The sequence below is a fragment of the Rhinopithecus roxellana genome, unplaced genomic scaffold, assembly GCF_007565055.1.
Source record: "Rhinopithecus roxellana isolate Shanxi Qingling unplaced genomic scaffold, ASM756505v1 contig5983, whole genome shotgun sequence".
In the NCBI taxonomy this organism is placed as follows: domain Eukaryota; kingdom Metazoa; phylum Chordata; class Mammalia; order Primates; family Cercopithecidae; genus Rhinopithecus; species Rhinopithecus roxellana.
In genome coordinates this window covers 1-21,071 of record NW_022144457.1, presented here as the reverse complement: position 1 = coordinate 21,071, position 21,071 = coordinate 1, and the positions used below count along the sequence as shown (strand labels likewise).

The following is a 21,071-nucleotide window of genomic DNA, read 5'->3' as shown; positions in this document are numbered from 1 at the left end:
ATCTCCCTTCCTGTAGAGATCTCTAAATTTCAGAGGTAAGGGATGCTGGCAAAACACCTAGCAAACTGAGAGAGTTTACGGTATGTTCACTATGTTAGTAATAAATGGTTTTCAGATCATCAATTGACTTTTTCTTTTTTTTTTGAGACGGTGTCTTACTCTGTTACCAGGCTGGAGTGCGGTGGCGTTGATCTTGGCTCACTGCAACCTCTGCTGCCCGGGTTCAAGCGATTCTCCCGCCTCGGCCTCCCAAGTAGCTGGAATTACAGGGCGTCTGCCACATGCCCCTGGCTAATTTTTGTAGTTTTTAGTAGAGACAGGGTTTCACCATCTTAGTCAGGCTGGTCTTGAACTCCTGACCTTGTGATCCACCTGCCTGGCCTCCCAAAGTGTTGGGATTACAGGCGTTAGCCACTGCGCCCAGCCTGTGACTTTCAAATAGCAGGTATCTGCCAAGCGCGGGTGGCTCATTGCCTGTAATCCCAGCCACTTTGGAAGGCTGAGGCGGACAGATTACCTGAGGTTCAGTAGTCAAGACCAGCCTGGCCAATGTAGTGAAACCCAGTCTCTACTAAATATGCAAAAATTAGCTGGGCATGGTGGCGGGCACCTGTAATCCAGGCTACTTGGGAGCCTGAGGCAGGAGAATTGCTTGAACTTGAAAGGTGGAGGTTGCGGTGAGCTGAGATAGGGCCATTCATTGGACTTCAGGCCTGGGAGACAAAGAGAGACTCCGTCTCAAACAAACAACAAAACAAATAGCAGGTATCCACTAAACAAACAGCAGGTATCCAGTTTTCTTTCCTTATTAAAAGTGGGCTGGGCACAGTGGCTCGTGCTGTAATCCTAGCACTTGGGAGGCTGAGTTAGAAGGATCACTTGAGCCCAGGAGTTTGAGACCAGCCTGGGCAACATAGTGGGACTCTATCTCTACAAAAAAATAACTAGCTGGACATGGTGGTGTGTGCCTGTAGTCACAGCTACTTGGGTGGCTAAGGCACGAGGATCACTTGAGCTGGGGAGGTCCAGGCTGCAGTGAGCCATAGTTGCACCACCACACTCCAGTCTGGGCAACAGAGAGAGACCCTGTCTCAAAAAAACAAGGCCAGGCACGGTGGCTCATGCCTGTAATCCCAGCACTTTGGGAGACCGAGGCAGGCGGATCACTTGAGGCTATGAGTTTGAGACCAGCCTGGGCAACATAGTGAAACCCCATCTCTACAAAAAATACTAAAAATTAGCTGGGCACAGTGGCACGTGCCTGTAGTCCCAGCTACTCAGGAGGCTGAGGCAGGAGAATTGCTTGAAGCCAGGAGGCAGAGGTTGCAGTGAGCCGAGACCGAGACACTGCACTCCAGCCCGAGCGACAGAGTGAGACCCTGTCTCTGAAGAAAAAAAACAACAAAAGTGTACTTTACCTCATATTCACCCAATCTGAACTCTAAATTCATCCCAGCCCCTACCCCAAGGACTCCTTCACAAATTCAGGACATTGAAATTCTCCACATGATCTGTGTTCAAGTCAGGAAATGTGGGGGCTGTGGCTGGGCGCAGTGGCTCATGCCTGTAATCCCAGCACTTTGGGAGCTGAGGCAGGTGGATCACTTGAGGCCAGGAGTTTGAGACCAGCCTGACCAACACGGCAAAACCCCATTGCTACCAAAAATACAAAAATTAGCTAGGCATGGTGATGCACATCTGTAATCCCAGCTACTCGGGAGGCTGAGGCAAGAAAACCCCTTCAACTTGGGAGGTGGAGGTTGCAGTGAGCCAAGAGCATCACACCACCGCACTCCAGCCTGGGCAACAGAGCAAGCCTCTGTCTCAAAAAAAAAAAAAAAGTGGGGGTTGTCCCGGACACCCTCTCACAGCAAGTGGGTGCCCAACGCTGCCACCTGACTGGCCTCGGCATCCCGCCGCCTGCACGCCTGCTCCAGAAGGGTCTCTTCTCAGCGGGGCCGGTCTTTGAACTAGGTGGGTCAGGTCTCTCTCTGGTGGCTGTCTCTCTCTTGACCCCTCGCCATGGCCCTGGCTACCTCTCCAACTTCACTTCCTACTGTATACCTCCAGTAACCCACCCCTCCCTGCTCCTGCTGCCTGGTACGCTCTGAACAGATACCTACTTATCTCTTTCACACCCAAAAGTCCTCAGATTCTCACTAAGATGTCTTTTTGGAGAGGCCTTTGCTTCCTATCATACAATTCCCCTGTCACTGCCTCCTTACCCTTCTTCATTTTCTTCATAGAAGTGGGTATTTGAGTATGTGCTTTCCTCTCTCTCCGGTGCCCACAATATAAGCTCCCAAGGACAAAGGCTGTGTTTCTCCCTGGCATATTCCCAATACCAGGAACAGCAGTTGGCACACAGTAGGTACTGGAGCACACAGCTGGGAAGGAATGAAAACCTAAGCTCTGCTCCTACTCCACACCTGAAATGTCACTTCCTCAGAAGCTCCCTCCCCACTCCCCACCATGTAACTCTTCTCTCCCTTAGCATTATCATCTGTTAAAGCGCTTACTAAAATAGACAATTACATGTGTGTTTGCATCGTAAAAGTTAACATCTGCCAAGCATTCCTGGACCAGGGTCAGCCACCCACAACCTGAGGGCCCCCCAAGCAGCCAGTGACGAGAAAGCTGCCAGTGCTCCGGGGTTACCAGCATATCCCCTCGGCCACTCAGCAGAGAGAGTACAGCAGCTATGAGACCCTCAGATGGAGTCTTGTGGACTGACTGAGCTCACCTGGGTCACACGGCCGGTGGTAAACAGGGCTCTGACTGGCTGGGTCTAGGTCATTTGCCCACCCAGGAGGAACTCATTGGTTTCACAAGGAATGCTGGGTGCTATTACCTGGGGAAGGGAAAAGAGATGTTGGGCTAACCTTGAAAAGTTTTTAATCCAAGGACTCTTTCCATAATGGAAAAAGGAACTAGTGTATAAAAATTCACCAGTACAACCAATTTTTTTTTCTTTTTTCTTTTTGTTTTTTTGGAGACAGGGTCTTGCTGTGTCACCCAGGCTGGAGTTCAGTGGTGTGATCATAGCTCATTGCAGCCTTGATCTCCTGGGTTCAAGTGATCCTCTCACCTCAGGCTCTTAAGTAGCTGGGACTGACGGAGACTTGCTATGTTGCCTAGGCTGGTCTTGAACTCCTAGCCTCAAGCACTCCTCCTGGCTCGGCTTCCCAAAGTGCTGGGATTACAGACATGAGCCACCACACCCAGCCCTCATAGGTATTTTTAAATAGCACATTAAAAACACACAGCTAATAAGCAGAGAAAATCATAAGCCTCTTATAATTCTGCTTGTATGCCTTTCCTCCTTGCTGTGTAAAATGTGTTCACTGTTCTTCTATTTCAGTGCTATATGGAGAGTTAAGAGCTGCAAATGAAGGTGATACGGAATTTAATTTCACAAAAGAAATGAGGGACAAAACAAGGAATGATCAGTAGTTTGCTAAATGCCCTGTTTATTCTACAAACAAGGCTTAGAAACGTATAGACACAATTTGTAGGCTGAGAAATTCTCTGTGTAGTTGTGACTTCACAACTATACTTCCACAAAAGCAGTAGTAACAGCCGCTTCTGAACCACATTAACCTACCATTGTTTTGTTTGTTTAGAGCGAACACAGTGAGAATGGATTCCTAATGGCCTGTTTCTCTAAGTGATCGTCACAGTTCACTGCTCTAGTCTTTAAGAACAAGTGGAGCCTTCACTTGAGCCGCCACCTCCTTGCCGTTCAGGGCTTCAACAATTGCAAGTGCAAACTCGAAGCTGGTCCCAGGCCCCCGGCTTGTAAGAATCAGGCCGTCCTTTTCCACACGATTCTCAGAGTAGGTGTAATGACCTGCAAAGTAGAAAACAGAAAAGGTGACATCCTAATGGGCTATGTGATGAAAAAGACGATTACTTACCAATTCACTATGACAGCATATAACCCAACCTGTAGGCTAGCCATTCAAAAACATTTACTTGGCACTCCAAGCTCTCAGAAGCCCCCTACAAGAGTATTTTTAAAACTGCAGAGCAAAGGGTGAGAGAAACCACTGTTAGAATGAAACAAATATGTGTAAGTTAAATGCAGCTGCTAAGACTTTAAGTGTTGGGGGAGATGTCAGTGAATGACAGTTACTCACATCACTATTTCTACAACAAAGCTCCAGTGTCAATTCTGAAGTGCCCGGCGGAAGGTGTGAGGGGATGCGGCAATGCTGAAGGCAGAAGCCACCCTGATCAACATGTGGCGGCACGCACACCCTCTGATGCCTCAAAAACAACCCACAGCACAACACAATGGAGGCGGTATGCATGCGTGTGTGCGTGTGCAGGTAGAAAGCACATTCACTCTCAAGGACTACTTTCCTTCTGCATCCCCCCCACCCCTGTGCCAACCAGTTGGCTATTTCTTGGCAAATATAACATCAAAACTGGGATTCTTAAGCATGGATGCCCTGAGCTCTGCCCCTCCACAGCAGGTAGTCACCAGCTTCTCCACTGCACACAGAGCCTAACCTCTCCTGCTACACCCATCCCTACCACTCTCCCACCTGGAGCTTCCCTTACTGAATACAATAGGTTCTCTCCTGCTCCAGGATGAGCTCAAGGGCTGCTCCCTTCACCCACAGACCAGTTCTTCCCAGTTTCTTGCCCCTTTGGTTTCAGCATCAACAAAAATCCCTCAGAGAGGGTATCTGTGACCACCCCATCTCCCCAAATTACGTTCCTCTGTTGACTCTATCACCGCATCCTATTTACTGCCCTCCCAGCATTGATACAATCTATCACAATCTATAAACATTTCATTTCCTTGTTTATTGCTTACTCTTTAAAAGGGCTGGGCCTTCATCAGTCCCTGTCTGGCCAATGATATCCATGGCACACAAGAGGCACCCCTGAAGTGTGAGGTCCAAGGCACCAAACACCATTCTCAACTGATCTCCTTTCTCCACCTGTCCCCTGCTTTAAAGAGGAAGGATCTCTGCATGATTACAGCTCTCCCTTCTGGCTGTGCACTCCTTCAACCCATGCTCAGCACCCAAAGCTCTCTCTCCAGAGTGCGAAGCAGGGCACAGCCAGTTCCCCAGGGAAAGCCCTTGCCAACTCTCTCCAGCACCTGAAGGTCACGCTGAACTCCATGTCATGGGGCATGGAGCCCTCTACGATCCGGCCTTTGCACAGAGACTGGCCTGGGACCAGAAGGGAGATGGAAAGGAACCTGCTGTCTGGGTAGAAGCTGGTGGTGCCTACACGAAGCTGGTGACAGTGATCCAGAGGAAATGGAGGTTTGAAATGAAGGCCTAGGTGAGGAGGCTCCAAGGATGACTCCCAGCTGCCTATCCCAGGTGACTGGATGATGGCGACGCCACTTAGTGATGTGGGAACACAGAACAGATTTAGCAGAGGGGGAGCGACAAAGCTCCTCTGTGAACTCCTGCTCTATCCTGATGCACCAGCCAAACAGGCAAGCGGGCGCCTCTGGCCACTAGAGCTCAGTGCAGACCTGAGAACACCCCAAAACACAGCTTTCTCTTCTTCCTTCTTCTGTTCCCAGTGCCAGGTACTAAGGAGGAGCTTAGGAAACGTCTGTTCAATGAACACACATAAAAATTCATCTGGAAAACCTCCCTTCAAACAGAAGCAGAGTGCTTCTGCTGTATTAATGAGCTTTTTGAAACCACACAATGTTCCTTTCTTTTCCAAGGAGATTAACAACAGCTACAGGAACTTGTCTTACTGTCATTAGAAACCAAGCCCTTGCCGGTCGAAGGCAGTGAGTTATCTCAATTGATCGTTCACAGGCAGTTACTCCTTGTTCTCTTTCTCCTCTTCTCACTACTGTGCTTGACTAATCTAAAAATTTTAAAAATCAGGTCACCCACCAAAATAAATGAATAGAGTACATTTAAAAATTCCAATTTAACTATTGTAGAGAAAAAGAGGATCCCTAGCTTGAGGGGAAAAGGTTTATCATAATCTGGCCTCATTACTGATGGTTAAACCAGGCCAAGACCATTTCAAATGCTAACCTAGAAACTGGCTGGGCTAGGTCTTCCAGAGCAACGGTGAGATGCACAGCTGAGCGTGGGACAACACAAGGCACAACTGTAAATGGTTCACTGAACAGTATCTTTGTGGCTAAAACAGTGCAAATAGGGTTTAAAACTGGTTAAATATGCTTAAAGGTTCTACGGTTCTTGTCAGACTTTTACCAGGGAAAAGCAAAAGGTTTAAGGTTGCCACCTGCATCCACCTAGTGGCGGAAGACAGAACACGCACCCCGTCAGCGCCAGGAAGGCACTGTGCAAACTTTAGGGTGGAAACTGTGACCCTATAGTGAATTCAGATTTTACACTTCCCATTCCAACCAGCAGAAGGCATGATTTTTATTTCTTTATTATTTAAACCAGACTCCAAGTCTTAAAGACTCTTCAGAGAGAAAAAGCAATGGGAAGCCAGGCGCGGTGGCTCATGCCTGTAATTCCAACACTCTGGGAGGCCAAGGCAGGTGGATCACCTGAGGTCAGGATTTGGAGACCAGCCTGACCAACATGGTGAAACCCTGTCTCTACTAAAAAATACAAAAAAAAAAAAATTAGCTGGACCTGGTGGCCGGTGGCCTGTAATTACAGCTACTCAGGAGGCTGAGACAGGAGAATCACTTGAACCCGGGAGGCAGAGGTTGCAGTGTGCGGAGATACGCCACTACACTTAACCTGGGTGAGAGAGCAAGACTCCGTCTCAAAAAAAAAAAAAAAAAAAAAATTGGGGGGCTGGGCGCGGTGGCTCACGCCTGTAATCCCAGGGAGGCCGAGGCAGGCGGATCACAAGGTCAGGATATGGAGACCATCCTGGCTAACACGGTGAAACCCCATCTCTACTTAAAATACAAAAAATACGCCAGGCGTGGTGGCGGGAGCCTGTAGTCACAGCTACTTGGGAGGCTGAGGCAGGAGAATGGCGTGAACCTGGGAGGCAGTGAGCGCAGTGAGCGCCTGGATAACACAGCGAGACTCCACCTCAAAAAAAAAGACAATGGGAGGGCACAGGACACAGGTCAGCAACTACGAGTCAGGGCCAAGGCCAGGTTACTGCCTGTTTTTGCAAATGCAGCTTCACTGGCACAAAGCCACCCTGCGTTTTTTAGTACTGTCTGTAGCTATGTGGAGCTGCAACAGTGGAGTAGCTGCCAGAGAGCTGAAGTCCCAGAAAGCCTGCAATATTTACCACCTGGCCTTTGGGGAAACATTCGGTTGACCCCTGAGCAGAGTTCTGGGTTCAAATCCCAGGTCTGCCATTTGGTGGCTGTCTGACCTCTCAGAGCTTCACTTTTTGGTAAAATGAGAATGACATCAACCTAGAAAACAAACAGTACTCAGCATGGGTGGCATGCAGTGGCGTTACAGAGGCTAGGTGAGGGCAGTTTTTCACCAACAATCTGGAAGCAGGTTTATCCTCAGGCAACGGATGAGGAAACAGGCTCGGAGAAACTAAGGAAACCTCCCACAGTGAGTAGGGAAGCTGAGGGCCACCCCAAGATGCCAGGCTCCAGAAACCCTGCTCTTCAGTGCTCAGGTATGGGACCAGGCATGCGGATGCCATCAAACAGTGGACAAATGAGAAACAGAATCACACATTACACTTATAACCAACTTATTCTAAAATCAGAGGAATTAAAAGATTATGGGGACTGCGGCTGGTAGCACACACCTGTAATTACAGCACTTTGGGAGAGCAAAGTGGGAGGGTCATTTGAGCCCAGGAGTTTAAGTACCGCCTGGGCAACACAGTAAGACCCTGAATCTACCAAAAACAAGAAAAAAGACAAAAGACTATGGCCTTCAGATGGGATTGCTTATCTGAGGAGAAACTGTCACACTGATCTTTCAAGTTCACAATGAGGACAAGGGCCTCACCCAGAGCAGACTCCCAGGTGATGCCTGCAGCCCTACCTCTCAAAGTGTCCTGAAGGGGTAGACATTTCAAGTATCCACTTCTTATAATAGAGGTTACTGACTAAATCCAACACCTGGTAACTTAAATGTGTGTGGGAGCCTTTTGCTACCACAGAGCAGGGCAGGGGCAGGAAGGCAAAACTGGATGCAAGGCAGAGGGCTGGGCTTGAGATCTGGCCTCAGTCTCTCCTCTCCTTGTTTGTGAAGCCAGGACGATGCCACCTGCCTTGCTGGGCACTGGGGACCAGGAAGCTCCACCAAGATAACGTAGGGGAACGTGCTTTGTCAACTCCGAGTGTGAGCATCAACAATCTGATGTTTTTCTATGCCTGACCAAACTCAATGTTTTTGAGGCACTAAAGGAAAACAGATGCAACAGGTGCCCCTTCAGGTAGTGCAGGAGGGTGCTCTGCTTGAGTCTTCTCTCTGAAGACATCACAAAGGGAGCCCAGTTCTGTTCTTTCTACTTCTTTCAACCCTCTAAAATCCTTCCATGAGCTTAAAGTAAAGTAAATTCCTACATTTAAAATGCCCAGAAACCAGAGCCTTTTTAAAAAAGTACTAATTATTATTATTTTTTTTTTGGGACGGAGTCTTGCTCTGTTGCCCAGGCTGGAGTGCAGTGGAGCGATCTCCGTTCACTACAAGCTCCACCTCCCCGGCTCATGACATTCTCCTGCCTCAGCCTCCCAAGTAGCTGGGACTACAGGCGCCAGCCACCACGCCTGGCTATTTTTTTAGTATATTTAGTAGAGATGAGGTTTCAACCGTGTTAGCCAGGATGGTCTCGATCTCCTGACCTCGTGATCCACCCGCCTTGGCCTCCCCAAGTGCTGGGATTACAGGCGTGAGCCACTGCGCCCGGCAAAAAGTACCAATTTCAGATAGTTATAATGATAACACAGTATCTTTCTAGCAACTAAAATGAAACCATGAGCAGGGCACAGTGGCTCACATCTATAATCCTAGTACTTTCGAGAGGCCAAGCCAGAAGGATTGCTTGAGGCCAGGAGTTCAAGACCAGACTGTGCAATATAGTTAGACCCTGTCTCTACAAAAAAATTTAAAAAATTAGCCAAGTGTGGTGGTTCATGCCCATAGTTCCAGCTACTTGGGAGGCTGAGGTGAGAGGATTGCCTGATCCCAAGAGATGGAGGTTATGTTACAATGAACTGAGATCACACCACTGCACTCCAGCCTGGGTGACAGAGCAAGCCTCTGTCTCAAATAAATTAAATAAATTAACAAACCATGGATTTTCAGGAAAACACTGCTCTGGATCAAATGTAAGTGTATGTAGAATGTACAACAGCAAGACAGAACCCTCACGTAAACTATGGACTCTGGATGATGATGTGTCAACGTGGGTGCAGATTCTGGTGCAGGATGTTGATAGTAGGGGACACTATGCATGGCCAGGGGCGGGTGGCTGGGGAGTGGATAGTGGGTGAAGGTAGACAGGAATTTGGCTGTGAACCTAAAACTGCTCTAAAAAAATAAAGTTTAGTAATTAAAAAACATGCAGTATAATGAAAAGTGCATCACTTTTAAAAAGGAGCTGAGATATGCTCACAACGGCATTCAAGGATGTTCATTACGGCATGGTTTACAAGGGCAAAAGCAGAAAACCACCTCCACGCCCACCCCCAGGAGAAGGTTACACACAGCACGGCACATTCTAACAGTGGACTAGCAGCTGCACTTAACGAGGACGAAGCAAATCTAAATCTACATGTGCTGTTAAAAGATAACATAAGATATAATGTTAAGTTAAAAAAAAGCAAGCTGCAGAACAATACATTTAGTAGATCTCATTTTAGTTAAAATAAAAAGGATAGTATGTATATAGATAAACTTCTATAGTTATACAAGAAACTTTTTTATTTTTTTGAGATAGGGTCTTGCTTTGTTCCCCAGGCTGGAGTGCAGTGGTGAGATCACAGCTCACCACAGCTTTGACTTCCCAGGCTTAAGCTATCATTCCACCTTAGCCTCCTGAGCAGTTCCAACTACCAGTGTGCATCACTACGCCTGGCTAATGTTTTTTGTATTTTTAGTAGAGATGGCGTTTCACCACATTGCCCAGGCTGGTCTCAAACCCCTGGGCTCAAGTGATCCACCCGCCTCAGTCTTCCAAAGTATTGGAATTACAGGCGGGAGCCACTGTGCCCAGTCAACAAAAAACTTGTGGTGGCGGATGCCTGTAATCCCAGCTACTTGGGAGGCTGAGGCAGGAGAATCCCTTGAACCTGGGAGGCGGAGGTTGCAATAAGCCGAGATCGTGCCCCTGCACTCCAGCCTGGGCAACAGAGCGAGAGACTCCATTTCAAAAAAAACAAACAAAAAAAAAAAAAAAACAAGCATATGGGCCGGGCGTGGTGGCTCACGCCTGTAATCCCAGCACTTTGGGAGGCTGAGGCAGGCAGATCACGAGGTCAAGAGTTCAAGGACGGGCGTGGTGGCTCACACCTGTAATCCCAGCACTTTGAGAGGCTGAGGCGGTGGATCACGAGATCAGGAGTTCAAGACCAGCATGATCAACATGGAGAAATCCCATCTCTGCTAAAAAACACAAAAATTAGCCAGGCGTGGTGGGGCGCACCTGTAATCCCAGCTACTCAGGAAGCTGAGGCAGAAGAATCGCTTGAACCCAGGAGGCGGAGGTTGCAGTGAGCAGAGAATGCGCCATTGCACTCCAGCCTGGGTGACAGAGCGAGACTCTGTCTCAAAAAAAAGTTCGAGACCAGCCTGACCAACATGGTGAAACCCCATCTCTACTAAAAACACAAAAATTAGCTGGGCGTGATGGCATGCGCCTGTAATCCCAGCTACTCAGGAGGCTGAGATAGGAGAATCGCTTGAACCGGGGAGGTGGAGGTTGCAGTGAGTCAAGATCACACCACTGCACTCCAGCCTGGGCGACAGAGCAAGACTCTGTCTCAAAAAACAAACAAACAAAAACAAGCATATACTTACCACCATTCATCATTTTGTCTTTAGCAAGAGGGTGTGTGGTAACTTTACTTCCAAAACCTATTTCATGAGCCAACAGAGCAGTAGGACCTAAAAATAAAAATAAAAAGATCTAAGTGCGGATATAGAAAAACCCCACAAAATCGCAATAGTGCCTGGCACAGTAGCTCATGCCTGTAATCCCAGCAATTGGGGAGGCCTAGGTAGAAAAACTGCTTGAGCCCAGGAATTCAGCATCAGCCTGGGCAACACAGACCCCTTCTCTAACAACAAAAACTGCAACAGCAAAGTATTCTTCAAAATCCAGAGGCTCTTACCAAACATACAGCTACGATTCTGAAATGAAACACTTCCTAGTACGAGAGATAAAGTATGTTTATAACAAACAATTTGCTGAGCACATCTGGCAAAAGCACAGAAACTCAAAATACCTCAATAACCATTTATTCAAGAAGATTGACCTTGATACCCGCAGAGCATACACAGATAAACAATGTGCTCACCTCTCTCACCTCCTCCACCCCCAGAACAGGGACCACATATACCAGGAGTCCAAAGGAAAGGGAGGATTACTGTGGGGCAGGCTGAACGTCTTACCTCACTCTTAGTAAAAGGAAAGACTTAGTTACATCCTAAAGGCAACTGGTACTCTCTGAACTTCCGGATTTTATTGCTCTTTTATAGTTTTATTTTCTACGTGAAAATGGGAAATTAGGCCGGGCGCGGTGGCTCATGCCTGTAATCCCAGCACTTTGGGAGGCCGAGGCAGGCGGATCACGAGGTCAGGAGATCAAGACCGCTGGCTAACATGGTGAAACCCCGTCTCTACTAAAAATACAAAAAATTAGCTGGGCGTGGTGTTGGGCACCTGTAGTCCCACCTGCTCTGGAGGCTGAGGCAGGAGGATGGCATGAACCCAGGAGACGGAGCTTGCAGTGAGCCGAGATCGCACCCCTGCACTCCAGCCTGGGTGACAGAGCGAGACTCCGTCTCAAAAAAAAAAAAAAAAGAAAAGAAAAAGAAAATGGGAAATTAACACTCATTCATCCACCTATCCATCCAGGTATACCAGGTGGTAGGATTAAAAGCAACAGCACACTGTCCCTGAAGGAGATAGCCTGTGAAGTGCCTGGAAGTGTGAGATATAAAGGCACTAGCATCACTTTATGAAAGCTACTTAAGCAAAGAACCACATGGAAGTGTCAGTTAATGAAGTCTTTCCAAATTGACAGGTCCTAACTTGAGATTTTTATTTAAATGTTTTCACTGAAAATGGCCAACTTCAGGGAGGGTCACAAGCATATTGCGTATGTAATGGTCCTCAAATAAGGATTAAAAAACAAAGATTTTATATACCTTTAATTGTTATTTCATCTTAAAGCTTTTTACAAAGTATTCATTCTACCTTTTTTCTCTAAGCCACACATATAAACATTCTAAAGCCTCACACGACACTCAGAAGGATGTTTCAGAACAGCACCTTGACTTTGGAAACACTTAGGGTGCCCTGGATGGCTAAGATCCTATGGCACAGTCTGTACCCTCTTAGTGTCAGCAAACTTGAGAGATCTTGGTCTTACTGACCTTTCATTTTTCAACAAGACTCCAAGGAAGGAGCTATATAATATATTCACAGGCTACTCAGACTGTAACTGTTACAAACAGGAAGATCACACAAGTACTACCTAATTACATAAGCTTCCTGCCTAATACCAGGTGTCAGTTTCAGACCAAGTACTGATTTATAGCTCTTAAATCAAAAGCCTCAAATGTCTCTTTTCCACGTTACTTTTTACACACAAGACAGCTATGTATGGTAGCAAATTTTTAAAGTCTGTAAGAATTGAATAATAATTTTTATTTGAATGGATTTATAAATGGCTTTTAATTTTTATTTGGTAAGAGTTTAAGAAGAAATTCCTACATCATCTTGTATTTTAAAGTAAACTTTAATAGATGATTGTACAGTGAGGAAAGGGATCAGTGAGAATTTTTAGGCTGCTCCCTTCAATGTGATAATAAAATCACTGCTACAATGATGTGCATAAATTTACGTTACAGTTGAATGCAGGAATTTACTGATGTCTTTCTTACTCATCATGGTAAGCTCATAATTACTGCTTTCTGGGGCTTCAGAACCCTATTTGGAATACTGGAGAAGAGACGTTTCACTCTCCTAGGACCTGGGATTCTGATGGATGAAAACGCTCTGCACTCTGCACTCTGCACTACAGTGCAGAAGGCGCTGCAGACCACGTCCCCTTCTGCAGCCAAGAGCGCCACCCTGTGGTGACTTGCAAAATGACCACCTCTGCCAACTCCCCAGCTCCTCCAGGTGGCCAAGACCTTGTTTCCAGAGGCCTTATTCCTAGACCTGGGCATCTCAGCTGACAATTGTCCACTCCTCCAACTCCACATTTCCTCCCCCTCCCCCACTCAAAGTAAATCTCATTTAATTTTCTTCTCAACATAGACTCCCTTCCAATTTGCCTTCCTCATTCACTCAATATTAAGGACTAGGATAATATTCTGTGTTCAAAATGTTTCCAATTCCTAACTGCAACACTTCAGAATAATCCTGGCTGGGCATGGTGGCTCACACCTGTAATCCCAGCACGTTGGGAGGCCAAGGTGGGTAGATCACGAAATCACGAGTTCGAGATTCCCACGAATCCCAGCCTGGCCAACATGGTGAAACCCCGTCTCTACTAAAAACACAAAAATTAGCCAGGCATGGTGGCAGGCGCCTGTAATTCTAGCTACTCGGGAGGCTGAGGCAGTAGAATCACTTAAACCTGGGAGGTGGAGGTTGCAGTGAGCCGAAATTGTACCACTGCACTCCAGCTTGGGCAACAAGAGCAAAACTCCGTCTCAAAAAAAAAAAAAAAAATCTTATTTTTCTGTTTGCCAATTTAAAAGATCCAAATCTTTAAGAAATCTGTAAGAATCTGTAAGAATCTGTAAGACCAGTCTGGGCAACATAGTGAGACCCTCATCTCTACAAAAAAATATTTTTAAAAATCAGCCTGGAGTGGTGGTGCACACCTGTATTCCCTCTTTTCCATTCCCACTCCTCTTTTCCATTCCATCATTCCTCTTTTCCATTCCCAAAACCCTCATCTCAATTCGTTCAGCTCATCATCACATTTTTTCCTATTTTTTGTGTAGTGCCCACAACAGTGGTGCAGGATATTCAATGGTATAAACACACTGCTAGTGTGTTTTCCATTTTTACTTTATATACATTTTTTTTGTTGTTTTTTTTTTTTTTGAGACGGAGTCTCGCTCTGTCGCCCAGGCTGGAGTGCAGTGGCATGATATCGGCTCACTGCAAGCTCCGCCTCCCGGGTTCATGTGATTCTCCTGCCTCAGCCTCCTGAGTAGCTAGGACTACAGGTGACCACCACAACGCCCGGCTAATTTTTTGTATTTTTAGTAGAGACGAGGTTTCACGTTAGCCAGGATGGTCTCGATCTCCTGACCTCGTGATCTGCATGCCTCGGCCTCCCAAAGTGCTGGGATTACAGGGGTAAGCCACCGTCCCTGGCCTATTTTTACTTTTTTTCTTAAGAGACAGAATCTTGCTCTGTCATTTAGGCTCAAGTGCAGTGGTGTGATCATCACAGCTCACTGTAACCTCAAATTCCTGGGCTCAAAGTGATCCTCCCAGCTCAGTCTCCTGAGTAGCTGGGAATACAGGTGTGCACCACCACGCCAGGCTGATTTTTAAAAATATTTTTTTGTAGAGATGGGGGTCTCACTATGTTGCCCAGACTGGTCTTGAACGCCTGGGCTCAAGTGATCCTCCTGCCTCAGTCTCCCAAAGTACTAAGATTACAGCTATGAGCCACCACAGCCAGCCTGTTTATTTTTTAATGTTGATTTTAATTATTATAAGGCCCATGCTTCTTGGCATGGCATTCGATCTAGCCTCAGCACAAAACAGTGAGCCAGATGTGGTTGATCTTTTTTGTTGTTGTTGAAATGAAGTCTCACTCTGTCGCTCAGGCTGGAGTGCAGTGGCACGATCTTGGCTCACTGCAACCTCCGCCTCCCAGGTTCAAGCGATTCTCCTGCCTCAGCCTCCTAAGTAGCTAGGATGACAGGCATGTACCACCATGTCCTGCTAATTGTTGTTATTTTTATTATTTTATTTATTTTTTTTTTATTTTTTTTTTTGAGACGGAGTCTCGCTGTGTCGCCCAGGCTGGAGTGCAGTGGCACGATCTCGGCTCACTGCAAGCTCCGCCTCCTGGGTTCAAGCCATTCTCCCGCCTCAGCCTCCTTGTAGCTGGGACTACAGCCGCCCGCCATCACGCCCGGCTAATTTTTTGTATTTTTAGTAGAGATGGGGTTTCACCGTGTTAGCCAGGATGGTCTCGATCTCCTGACCTCGTGATCCGCCCACTTCGGCCTCCCAAAGTGCTGGGATTACAGGCTTGAGCCACCACGCCCGGCCTTATTTATTTATTTATTTAGACGGAGTTTCGCTCTTGTTGTCCAGGCTGGAGTGCAATGGCGCAATCTTTGGCTTACCGCAACCTCCACTTCCCAGGTTCAAGCAATTCTCCTGCCTCAGCTTCCCAAGTAGCTGGGATTACAGGCATGCACCACCATGCCCAGCTAATTTTGTATTTTCAGTAGAGACAGGGTTTCGACATGTTGGTCAGGCTTGTCTCGAACTCCTGACCTCAGGTGATCCACCCGCCTCAGTCTTCCAAAGTGCTGGGATTACAGGCGTGAGCCACCGCGCCCGGCCGTGGCTGATCATTTTGCTACTTTTGTGGCACAGGACAAACTGACTTGTGGTTTTTACATTCAGCCAGAATCACAAGGAAACAAACTCAGGCCAAACTCTTACTTTCTTCCTTTGGTCAAAGCATCTAAGACTGAGGCTTGCTTCACAGCAGCAGAGCCAAAGAAAACCAAACTCAAGGATCTGTGACTTTCTCTCCAAAGAGGCGTACACCTGCTTGGGCTGCAGTGACTGCAGTGACTGCAGTGCCCTTTGGCAGACATAATTACCTGAGCCTCAGGGCAGGTCAAAAGGCTAGTGATGACTCTTGTAGCAAGCCCACGTACAAGACCTGCCAGGGTGGTCGACCTCTGTGGTTCTTCCCAGCCCCTAATGCCAAGGTTCTCAAACATTTAGGTCTCAGAATCCCTTTAGCTTTTATGTGGGTTATATCTATGAACATCTGCCATATTAAAAATTATTACTTTTTTTTTTTTAGATAATCTTGCTCTGTCACCCAGGCTGGAGTGCAGTGGCGCCATCTTGGCTCACTGCAACCTCCGCCACCTGGGTTCAATAGATTCTTCTGCCTCAGCCTCCTGAGTAGCTGGGATTACAGACATGCACCACCATGCCCAGCTAACCGCCCAGCTAACTTTTGTATTTTTAGTAGAGACGGAGTTTCACCATGTTGGCCAGCCAGGCTGGTTTTGATACTACACTTGATCTTAGCCAAAAGGCCGAGAAGCGATCAGGCTGGTTTTGAACTCCTGACCTCAAGTGATCCTCCTACCTCAGCCTCCAGAGTAGCTGGGATTACAGGTGCACACCACCATGCCCAACTAACTTTTGTATTTTTAATAGAAATGGGACTTCACCATGTTTGCCAGACTGGTTTTGAACTCCTGACCTCAAATGATCCGCTCACCTCGGCTTCTCAAAGTGCTGAGATTACAGGCATGCGCCACCATGCCCGGCCAATTATTACAAAAACCACAATTACTTTTATACCAACCTAATAAAACTGGGAAATTTTTAAAACACAGTAATAGATGCTCAAACGATGGTATCATCCCACTCTGATGTCACTCCTGAAAGACTGAGAAGAAAAAAAGCAAACATTTTGTTTGAAAGACATGGTCTCAATCTGTTGCCCAGGCTGGAGTGCAATCATAGCTCACTGCAGCCTCTAACTCTTACCCTCAAGCAATCCTCCCATCTCAGCCTCCTGAGTAGCTGGGACTACAGGTATGCAGCACTGTGCTTCGGCTAATGTTTGTCTGTTTGTTTGTTGAGATGGGGTCTGGGCTATGTTGCCAAGGTAGTCTCAAACTCCTGGCTATTCAAGAGACTCCTCTCTGCCTTGGCCTCCCAAAGTGCTGGGATTACAGGCATGAGCCACCACACCTGGCCCCTCAGTAGTATCTGTTTTGACCTTGCAAGTGCACCAAAAGAACATTGAGAACCAACTGATTGAATGTATCAAGTCCCTAGGACCTCTGGCCCAAAACTTCTTTTAAAAAGCCTACTGTATTGAACAACATAGCAACATGTTTTGATGTTGATGTTTACCAAACCATCCATCATTCATTATGTCATTCACTCTTCTGACAAATGTTTATTTTTTTATTTTATTTTATTTTATTTATTTGAGACGAAGTCTCGCTCGTGTACCCAGGCTGGAGTGCAACGGCGCAATCTCGGCTCACTGCAATCTCCGCCTCCTGGGTTTCAAGCGATTCTTCTGCCTCAGCCTCCCAAGTAGCTGGGCTTACAGGCGCCTGCCACCATGCCTGGCTAATTTTGTATTTTTGGTAGAGATGGGGTTTCACCATGTTGGCCAGGCTGGTCTCGAACTCCTGACCTCAGGTGTTCCACCCACTTCGGCCTCCTAAAGTGCTGGGATTACAGGCGTGAGCCACCGCGCCCGGCCCTGACAAATATTTAATGAAGACCTACACAACAAGGAAGGTGCTGGCAAAAATTATAGCATGGGAAAAAACCAAGATGGCAGAACATCATCTGATATGAAAGCAACAAGAATGGATTTAAAATGGCTATGAGAAAATAAATTATTACTAGGATATAAGATGAGGGACACCTGTGAAGCACCAAACGTCCTTATTCTAAATTGTGTGGCAGACAATGCGGTGCTCAAGATCACTCGGCAGTGAGAGAATCAGAAACGCCCGGAAGCCAGCGGAAAGCACCACGGCGCTTCTGAATCTGCAGGGCAAGCACAGGGCAGAGCTGCTGTGTTGATGTTTGACAGATTCTTGCTGACTGTGTGCTGGCACAAAGACTTTCTGGCACAGAGACTTGCTGTAACAAGCTGTTTACTGAATTCCAGAGGGCCTTATTTTCCTCCGAGGTCAACCAAACACGGAAAACACTAAGTTTCACAGCACGTAGACCAAAGGCATGGAGAGGCAGAAAACGGAACAATTGTCCTCATTTCTGAAATAACACCAACTTCATGCCACCCAAACTAAATACACCAACACAGATGCCCTGCATGCTTTATGAAGGGCAAGAGCTATTTGAAATCAAACCACCGAATGAAAGGCTACCCCACCCACCAATGACGCTGCAACACAGGCTGCCCCTGCACGTCACCTGCACAGATGGCGGCTATCAGGCCCTTCCGGTTTTCCTGCTCCTTCAGTATCTCCTTCACGGCAGCAGACTAGTGAAAAGAAAACCAAAAATACATCAAGTTATCATTAAGCCACTAACCAATCACTCACTAGGAAACTTTGGAAGAATTTGATTTTAGCTTAAACCACAAGCTCTCTGACCTATTTTCCAATAATATTTCTAAATCATTGGTATAAAAATGATCAAAATGTGTCTATATTATATTATTAAACCCAAGCAAGGCATTTCTCATAAGAGAAATGCATTCCTCCACATTTAAAGATCAGAAGAAAGAAGGAATTTGACCCTCGCCATTTTGTACTCCATGGAGAAAGAAACAGAAGGGAGGGAATGTGGCATTTTGTGTGTTTTCAGACAGAGCAGAGAGAGGAAGAGAATCTAGCAGGAAATGATCCCTCATGTCTGACTCAACCCACTTCTTGAGTGCTTCTGGCAGCCCCAACTCTGCCTGCTGGTGTGCCCCTCACCCTGGCCTCTGACTCCTCGCATACAACTTAAAATGAGGAAGAGTGGTCTCTGCTGATGGCATTTGTCATTCCTGCTGGCAGCCCTAGCCCCACGGCCTCCCCCAGTTCAGACTCTGAGCAGACAATTTGCCCTTCCCAAAACACAAAATCTGATCATACTTCTGCTGGTGGAAAAAAAACTAAATCATCTTACTTTGGACTGTATTCACCGAAATCTGTTCATAACGGTTCCACCAATTCAGCTTACTTCCATGGCAATTTTTTTTTTTTTTTTGGGATAAGACAGGTTCTTGCTTTGCTGCCCAGGCTAGAATGCAGTGGTGCATTCACAGCTCACCGCAGCCTCAAACTTCTGGGTTCAAGCCGTCCTCTCACCATAGCCTCCCGAGTAGCTGGGACTACAAGTGTGCACCACTGTGCCCAGCTAATTAAAACAAAAATTTTTGTAGAGATGGGGTCTCGATGTGTTACTTAGGCTGGTCTCAAACTCTTGGCCTCCAGCAATCCTCCTGCCTCACCCTCCCAAAGCACTGGGATTACAGGCGTGAGTCACTGCGCCTGACCTCCAGAGAAAATATTAAAAACGTTTTTTGAGGCTGGGTGTGCTGGCTCATGCCTATAATTCCAGCACTTTTGGAGGCCAAGGTGGGTGGATCACAAGATCAGGAGTTTGAGACCAGACTGGCCAACGTGGTAAAACCCCGTCTCTAATAAAATACAAAAATTAGTGGGGCATGGTGGTGCGTGCCTGTAATCCCAGCTACTCAGAGGTTGAGACAGGAGAATTGCCTGAACCCAGGAGGCGGAGGTTGCGGCGAGACAAGATTGGGCCCGCACTCCAGTCTGGATGACAGAGCAAGACTCTTGTCTCAAAAGAAAAGAAAAAAAAAAAAAGAAATAAAGAAATTTTTGAGTTAATGCTACAACACCATTTTGTTAATTTTAGTTGTTTCTATTTTTTTTCACAGCCTCCTCCCTGAAACATCTGAATAATAACAAAATCAACAGAACACAAGCAGATGCTGAAATTCTTTAGTTTTTTCCCCCCAGCTTTCTTGAGGTATAATTGAGTAGAATTTTTACCTCAGATAAATTCTGTGCACCCAGATTACCTCCTGGTAGAACCACCACATCATACGGTCCCTGTAACAGTTTAAACATAAAGAAAACAAAAACATTTCATTTCAACTGTGCATTAAAGTGACAGTCCAGTAACACTTTCCTATTTTAAATGTGGGAAGTACAGGAGATAGCCTAAATATCTGCCAATAGAACAGCTAATAAATTAAGGTGTATCCATATGATGGAATGTTGTTTTAACTAGCAAAAAATGCAAAAAACCTGTATATAGTGACATGCAAGGATGTCCACGCTGCAGAGTAGCAGGGGTAATATAATCTCCTTCCTGTAAAAGACAACGACATATGTATTTCTGTGTAGATGTATGAGTGTATGAGTACAATTATCACAAGCACCCCCACCTGACATATTATGTATACAGGTAGTCACGGACCAAGGAAGGCACTCTAGTTGCTAACAGGTAGTGTGGGAGGGGGCAGAGGTAGAATGAGAATAGGACACTTAACATTTTGACTTTATATGTGTCTATATTGTTTCAATTATTGTTCAATAAGAATGTATATGAGCAACTTAAAAAATTAATAGAAAAACAGGCCAGGCACGATGACTCACATCTGTAATCCCAGCACTTTGGGAGGCCGAGGCAGGCAGATTACCTGAGTTCAGGAGTTCAAGACCAGCCTAGCCAAAATGGCGAAACCCCCATCTCTACTAAAAATATAAAAATTAGCCGGGCGTGGTGGTGCATACTTGTAGTCCCATCTACTTGGGGGGCTGAGGCAGGATAATCGCTTGAACCTAGGAGGCAGAGGCTGCAGTGAGCTGAGGCTGCGCCACTGCACTCTAGCCTGGGCAACAGAGTAAGACTCTAAAAAAAAAAAAAAATTAATAGAGAAACAAATTTTAAGTAAAAGGCACAAAAATTTTTTTTTTAACTTTATGAAAAATGTAACAGGGGAGAATTTGAGTATCCCCCCCAAAAAAAATCCTAGAAATCTAATTAATTTCAAACTTCCTGAAATTACAAAATGGAAATTGTTTTAACAATACTTTAGGACTTTTTATTTATTTATTTATTTTTATTTTATGTTATTATTTATTTATTTATTTATTTATTTATTTATTTATTTTTGAGACAGAGTCTTGCTCTGTCGCCCAGGCTAGAGAGCAGTGATCTCAGCTCACTGCAACCTCCATCTCCCA

General features: G+C 46.2%; 1 protein-coding gene across 1 annotated transcript; it reads right to left on the bottom strand.

The window, feature by feature from the left end:
- Positions 1–3,597: 3,597 nt before the first annotated feature.
- LOC115896206 (protein/nucleic acid deglycase DJ-1-like) lies at positions 3,598–19,949 on the bottom strand. The gene is made up of 4 exons (XM_030926590.1): positions 19,872–19,949; positions 18,280–18,349; positions 10,932–11,018; positions 3,598–3,850 (listed from the first exon to the last, which is right to left on the bottom strand). The coding sequence occupies exons 1-4, from the start codon at positions 19,947–19,949 to the stop codon at positions 3,690–3,692; spliced, it is 396 nt and encodes a 131-aa protein (XP_030782450.1). The 3' UTR covers positions 3,598–3,689.
- Between the last annotated feature and the right edge of the window lie 1,122 nt (positions 19,950–21,071).